The sequence below is a fragment of the Amblyomma maculatum genome, chromosome 10 (genome assembly GCF_055883805.1).
Source record: "Amblyomma maculatum isolate TAMU_Amacu chromosome 10, ASM5588380v1, whole genome shotgun sequence".
In the NCBI taxonomy this organism is placed as follows: Eukaryota; Metazoa; Arthropoda; class Arachnida; order Ixodida; family Ixodidae; genus Amblyomma; species Amblyomma maculatum.
Genome location: NC_139353.1, coordinates 55,365,042 through 55,372,519, shown reverse-complemented (window position 1 = coordinate 55,372,519; position 7,478 = coordinate 55,365,042). Strand labels below are relative to the sequence as shown.

General features: G+C 42.0%; 1 protein-coding gene across 1 annotated transcript; it reads left to right on the top strand.

The window, feature by feature from the left end:
* Positions 1–394: 394 nt before the first annotated feature.
* On the top strand, positions 395–5,650 carry LOC146176531 (sulfotransferase 1B1-like). Its single transcript, XM_084581001.1, has 2 exons — positions 395–853; positions 4,977–5,650. Exons 1-2 carry the CDS (start codon positions 401–403, stop codon positions 5,463–5,465), a joined length of 942 nt encoding a protein of 313 aa, XP_084437127.1. The 5' UTR covers positions 395–400; the 3' UTR covers positions 5,466–5,650.
* The last annotated feature ends 1,828 nt before the right edge of the window (positions 5,651–7,478 follow it).

Sequence of the window (7,478 nt, the reverse complement as noted above, 5' to 3'; positions counted from 1 at the left end):
GCAGTATTTCTGAAAAAGCGCGCATTGTTGTAGCGCTTAAAAGGAAGTAACCATTTTGTTATAGGTCCTCAATATTTCTTGCGCTGAACAGCTTTGAAGCAGGTAGAAACATTTCTATGACCATGTTTTTACAAAACGAGCTTGTAAAATTCTAGTACAACCTTCCTGCTCCCTTCCCTCGCCGTCTGAGGGGAAACCAAATGAATCATAAGGCACCAGCAGACTGAACAAAAGATGGAGTACAAGAAACTAATTCTAACATTCACAATTTTTAATGAATGACTACTCGTAGCTTCTAAATCATGTCCTCTTCCACTCGCGTATTACCCTGGAAATAGTTTAAATGTTCCTAATATTTCTGTATCCTTTCCATGATCTTCCAAGGAAACACAAGCTTAGAATGGACGAAGAATCATACAGAGACATCGAAGGTGTCTGGATGCACAAGATATTTCGAGAAGAAACAATCCGTTCAGCCATTCATTACAAACCGCGGGATGGAGACATCATCACGGTAACCTATCCAAAGTGCGGAACCAACTGGATGCAATTCATCATCTGGAATATCCTTACACGTGCAAAACCTTGCTCCATCGGCGAATTCAGCCTTATGTGCCCGTTCATTGATCTGATCGGAACCGAGGCTGCCTACAACCCCTCTCGAACTGGCTCAATCGTTACCCACCTTCCCATGAGCGTGTTTCCACCAGTGGACCACGCGAAGTACATCTACGTTGCCCGGAATCCTTACGACTGCGCTGTCTCATACTACCACTTCATCATGGGCGTTACACCGAAGGCAGTCACCGATGTCTCTTTCGAGAGGTTCCTCACCATGTTTATCAATGGAAAGGTAGGGCATTGTTGGTGGTACGCCTTGTCATTCTAAAACTATAAATTAAAAGCTAAATTATTTACAGGGTATAAATGTTTTTATAGGAAACTGAAAGTCTAAATCGCTCATGGGGAGAAACGTCGATTACTTATGACAGGTGGCATCTCTGAAGAAGCTAGAGAAAAATGGTCAGATATCTTCCGAATAATCTGCGGGAGCAGGGAAAACTAAATTTGAAATTTAATTTTCTACTAATCGTATACAAAGGCGAAGTTTGGGTTACTTTTGGGTTTGAAATTAGTCATTCAAACTACCCAAGCAAAATATGATTTTCATTGCCGCAACTACTTTATTAGCATGCTCAAAACGTGGCAGTTCTTTATTCATAATGTGCAGCTTATGGCATTTGCACAGGCGTCTTGATGTCGAGAAACGTTTTTCTCAAAATTCTGGAAAAAAAGGGAACACACCACATCATAGACGCTTCACTTCTATAAACCAACTGAATGGTTTAGTGTTTACACCAGACGGAATATGATTGCTAAAACCAGTGTCGTAAGAGACCGCTTTCGAATCCGCTAAGCAAGCAGTGTGGCATAGTTGTCCGGCTTATTAATTTACCCACTAGTAGATTTCTAGGTGACTTCTAGGTGCCTGTATAGAACAAACATTTTGTTCCACACTACATCTACATATAATTGTATCATGGCTAACACGCACTATAGCTATCTGATTTCCTAGCGTATACAAATTTTATTTTTGTAGCTGTGAGAAATGGGGCGATGCTGTCTAGGCAGGCAGGCTAACTCAGGAATATTGAAGGCATTAATATGCGGCATAATTCATTAATTAGGCAAAATATGTATCTATTTTCATTTTTTATTTTTTGATATCGAACAAAAGGAAATAGTGAAGTTGAAGCCCGTCAACAATGAATTTTTGCTGCGTGCTTAAATTTTCTGGACTTAAATGTGGTTCAAAATATAGAATATAAAAAAAGGCAGTCGAAATGTCATTTCGTTGAATGTGTCGCATCGCTTATTTATCAAAACGGCTTTGCTGTCCACAGCACTATTGCATAAGTAAGGTTTAAATCATTGCATTATGAGATATTTAGATGGCATTGATGTTTGATGGAGCAAAAATGCGAGTGGTGCCATTTATTAAAATGAGCTCTGAATGAAACCGAACTCAACTTCTTTCGAGCAAAGTATATTTTGACAACGATTATTATTTTTAAATATATTTGAAATAATATTTTAACTGCGCATTGCAGAACAGAATAGTGAAAACAAGCTTAGTGCTGAGTGTTGACAGCGCACAGTAGCACGATATTACTTAGCCGCCAGAATAAAGGCTGAAAGAGTTTCGTCATCCCTTAACATTACTATTTCTATTTATTGAACATTATCATAAATACAGGGTAAGATTTGCAGTTAGGTACGGCTCCATAGACAGCAATGACGCAACTTACAAATGTATCAGATAACCGTCTGAACATATTACAAAAAAATCACCTTTATCACCTTGTGTGATTGGTAACACAGTGGCTAAGTACACTGCAGTAATTTAAATATCTCCATAGAACGTAGTTGTTACCCAACCGCCTCTCTTGCAACGTTGAACGAGAATTGTTGCAAGAGCCCTTCACTGAAAAACAGATCATTTGTATTTACGCTTTTTTTTTTACAATAAAAGATCTAGTGTTTGCTGTAGGAAATTTAATTTCGTCGTGCTAGTAAGGTGGTTAGGTACACGGCTGTGGATATTTGTGCCTACTATAACTGATTGAAATTGTTTCTGCTAGTATGTTAAACCAGCCATGTCTTGTCCTTTCCCTAGAAGCAAGTCCTCGGGATAATATTTATTGCCTTAATAACACTAAAGTAATTGTTAATTTTGCAGGCCTTGCATCCTGCCATTCTGTCATATTTAGGACAGAGTAAATTCTATATAGTAGCTTTAGTTAGGCTGCTTTTTCTTTTTTATTCAAAACGCCCTGATAACTGGTTGCTGTTCTCACTCATCAAAAGAACAGCCAAAGCGCAAGTTAGGATGCTGCATCGTACGTATAGTAGATACAACAGTAAGTAGGTGGGTGATAATTTTCTCGTATTTCTTCCTTTGATATAAGCTTATGAGGAATGGGTGACATGAACAGGGGTGAAACTTCATAAATTGAAACGGATAATGGCAAATTTGGAAGCTACAATCAGATTGGACGCCTCCCGTAGTCCTAGGCTTCACTGGCTTTTGTTTCATCACGGACATCACGGACAAGCAGACGATCATTAGCTGGACGTACAAGGCATCTCTGGACAGCGCAGCGTCCCGCAGCTAGTATATTTGTTCTTTATGTGGCAAGTTATGTTGGTTTGCCATATACAACTCAAGGATATGTGGAATAGGCTGGGAATTAAGCCCCATTAGGGTAACCGAATTTTACTTTTAAAGTTTAAGAATATGCGTTGCTTTGGATTTTATGTCATCAAAGGGTATCGACGGATATCTGTTTATTGTGTAGCGGTGGATATTTTAAGCATATCCTGCCTCAGATGTCCAAGACAATCCATATATACAAATGATAGAAGGGTGAGGTAGGGATGGGTGGTGCCCACCCCGCAATCGATTGCTCGGGCTAGGCCATGCAACAGCTCATTTCCCTCAATTCCTCCGTGCCCAAGGATCTATTCTAATGAATATCTTGTTTGTAATAGGTAGAGTTGGGAAGAACCGATACTCTCGCCGGTTCTCAGCCTTCTGTAGGATAGCAAAAAGACATCTGGGAGTCTGTGACTATGGTGGGTGAGATCTCTGCCCTCTCGTTACATCTGGTAGCCAGGACTACTGCTTTGGATTTTGCCTCCTGTGGGTAATTCGCACAAGTGAAGACGTCAGTGAGCACGCTGTGCTAGGATAAGTGCCAGGTGGTCCTGCATCTTGATTTCAGCAGTTATTCCTGACTGTCCTACCTTTCTTCATGAAGGACCCTTTACAGCTGTGAGTTCACAACTACTAATGCTGACCGAGCTCCGGGTAGGTCCCTATGTTGGTATATAGGACGTGTTGGTGTGAGTCCAGCTTCTTCTTCTGAGCTTTTACTAAAGCCTGCCTTTTGCTTTGATGTCTGCCTTAATGCATATAGAATTGTATCTTTGGCAACATTACGCTCTCCCGGGCGCGCAAGTGTAGGCATGCTTGATGTTTGATGTTCTTGAGATCTTACCACTTTCAAAGCTTGATGGTCGATATGTCCTACCTACCACTTTCGCAAGTCGACGTTGTTTCTCAAGTAAGAGAATGGAGAAATAACACCACTTCTTGTAGGGATGCTGGCCAGCATTCTGGCTGCCAGTGTCTGCGTCATTCTTTTCTTTCTGTGTAGCTTCCCTCACTGCACTGCCAGTTGCCGTTGTGCATGCATAAATAAAGCGTAACCGCTCCGTAAACGTCTGCCATCGCCTGCATAACAAAATTTCAGTGCTTCAGTGCAGGGAGAAAGTGAAGAAGGAGATGGGTGCTAAACAGAAGTGTATGGAAAAGAGATCACCGCTGTTTATCGAAATGATCTTTTTAGAAGTGCTACACAGATCATTCCCTTTCGTAGCCCCCAGTCACTATACCCGACGTCATAAACTAAAAAAAAAGGTCACCTGCACATTGTTTTAATTTGTCTCTGCACACCTCCAACAAAAAAATTTAGAAGCGAAGAAAAGGAAAGGTACGTGCAGAAATTTCTTCTTATATAGAATACATGCCCCACGTATGTATTATTGTTCGCAGAAATATTAGAACCAAATGAATCAGGCTGCGGTTTTCCTTTGCGGGGACTCTAAAAGATCCTAATCAGTGAGAACGCTCGGGCGAGCTTACAAGCGTTGAAATGATGACGCTGCAGATGTTTGCTTCCTCTAAGAGACATGTTATTTCGAGAGATTTCAACGTTGCACACCACAATTTGCTAAAATAGGAGAATCCCTTCCTCCTTTGTAGAATGCTTAACGTGCCTAGAACCCACATAACAGGAAATATAAAGCTAACATTTCAAAGGTGAGGTACTTCCCTCTGCCATTAAAGGAGAGAAGCGTTTTGGTTTCATGAAGCAGTTAATAAACGTCGATGTTTTTCTTCATGATTTCAGGTGATCTATGGCGACTTCTTCGACCACCTCCTACCCTGGTACGAGCGTCGCCATGAAGCCAATGTTCTGTTCATAACATACGAAGAGCTCAAGGAAGACACAAGGAAGCAAGTTGTTAGAATCGGCGAATTCCTCGGTAGGGAACATGGCGGTGCTCTGCGTGAGGACAGTGATCTTCTAGACAGGGTTATGGAGGCATGCAGTCTGGAGAACATGAAGGTTTTTCTGAAGGACAAGCCACAAGACAGAGTGAAGAAAATGGTTGAAATAACCAAGCAAACGTCTCAATCATGCGATCTTTCGAAGAATTTGCCACATGAGGAGGAGGTTGAGATGCACGAAGGTGTTGGATTTGTGAGGAAAGGAATCGTGGGGGATTGGAAGAACTACTTTACGCCAGAGCAAATTGAGCGAACGAAGGCGTGGATTGCGAAGAAGACTCAAGACAGTGATGTGATGTCGCTGTGGAAGGATTGCTGCCTTCCTTAAGCTCTTGGTAATCGCATCTATTACCGCTCACTCTTTGCGGGAGCTGTCGATAACTAACGTGGTGAAGGTGGTAGCAGGCAATTTTCAGGACACTGCAAATCTTAAAAGGATGTAAATATAGAATCGGTGTGATACGTTCAAATTTTAAATGTTTACCGAAGCATTTAATTCTGTAAACCAATAAATTTCGGCCGTGCCTGAAGCGGCCTCATAATGTGCCTACCATTTCTCGCCCAGAAAAGTTGGGCATTTTTACAGTCCATTTCGAGACAACATGTGCTCTCTTACCATAAGTATGACTCCTAATTCCGTCGAAGTTGCTTATGATATACTTCGCACTAGTGTCAAGTCGCCTGGAAGAAAACTGTTACGTGCATATTGAAGTATTCATACATTTTCTTCGTACTGATGGCTAAAAAACCTAGTTTGGGAATATTTGAGAAGGAAGCAAAGAAAGCTATGCCTTTTCATTCCACTAATCCAGGTTCAGCACTGTCATATAGCCTGTCTCGTGCTTATAAGTTCGCTTTTCTAATTGAAGAACCACGCCTCATGAGTACCACAGGAAGGCACAAAAACCCTGAATGCAGAAATTTTGTTACATGTTTGGTAAGACGGGACAGATGTGAGGAGAGTCAAGCGCACATTTAGGTGTTGGCCGTTTCTTCTTAGAAGCCAAAACTTGGTAAAGTCCCAGACAATCAGCACAATCATATCACTGGAAGGATGGAGGCCAAAGTTTCTGCAGGTCAGGCTGAAAGATGATTAGCGCGCGGTGGGCTTTGCTCTCTGTTTATATCTCGTACGTCGCAGGGCGGACCGCGAGACCTTCTTACATGTGTTTTTGTCTCCTTGAGGACGACAAATTTCTAGGCTTTCTCTTCGCTTGGTTTGCGTTCTACCTGCTTAAGTCGGGTTGATTCCCCGCTCATCTAGCGCCGCTGTTGATCGATTGGCAGTGCCCACACCACGAATAACTGTTAAGCACACAACAGGTAAAATACTGGCCGATGGCGCAAGAATCGCAATCAAATGCGGGCAGCGCACGCACGTAATCCCAGCAATGAAGGAATTCGAAGGCTTTTTGCACAATTTTTTTCTGCCGATAGGGAACTCTCTTCACCAAGAAAAATATGTCCCAATTTCGTTGATGTGTGATAAAAGCATATATTTAATGAATAGTTTTTGAATTACAGTTTGATGCCTCTTTTATTTACCGCAAATATTCCGCGTAGCGTACATACTGTGCCTGTTGGAAGTGGGTGAACTTAAAACGCAGTTATGAAATAAAATTTTTAACTGTTAAAATTTGTGGCATTAAAAGTCGCACGGCATCTTTGGACTGCGCACAAAAACACCCCTTATCCAAATCTGAAGGGCCCACGATTTCGGCTAACCATCCTGAGCTTACAAGTACCTGCCAAAAATATCGGGACGCTTGCGTACTGCGGGATCAAGTACAAAAACAGGCAAAACACTGAGCTTAGAGGAAGCAATAAAATATTTTTATAGAAGGTAAAAGCAATGTTTAGTGTTTATGAGGTAATATGAGCAGAGTTCACAGAAGACTGAACGTTCGGATATGCGCCCAACTACTGTGCCGAAATACCCAGATTGAAGCCCGACCATCAGCGGCTGCGTTTACAAAGGGGCGAAACGGGGATGCGTCCGCATGCTGTGCGATGTCAGCGCGTTAAAAATCTTCAAATAATCATACCTACCACGCATCCCATACTGCGTCATTTCTTTTTTCCGCCTTCGGTTTCACCTTCCTCCTTCCCATTACGGTGCGGTAAAAAGTGTGACAGATAATGCTCCGCTGCCCATGGCGAACAGAAGAAAACTCAGAACAGAAACTGAGAGCATACAATGAGAAAGTGTCGGCTGAGTGCCGGCCGATCACAGCTACACTTGTACACCGTAATCTAACTGCAAACCAATTAGATTTGGAAATACCGGAGGTCTCTCATACATTTATACAAATCCTGCCGAACAAACGAACAGAATCTCCCC

Excerpts from the sequence above, each read along its gene's own strand:
- LOC146176531 (XM_084581001.1), top strand. The coding sequence starts at position 401 with ATGGACGAAGAATCATACAGAGACATCGAAGGTGTCTGGATGCACAAG. Across the intron at positions 854-4,976 it reads CCATGTTTATCAATGGAAAG|GTGATCTATGGCGACTTCTT; the intron begins GTAGGGCATTGT and ends TCATGATTTCAG.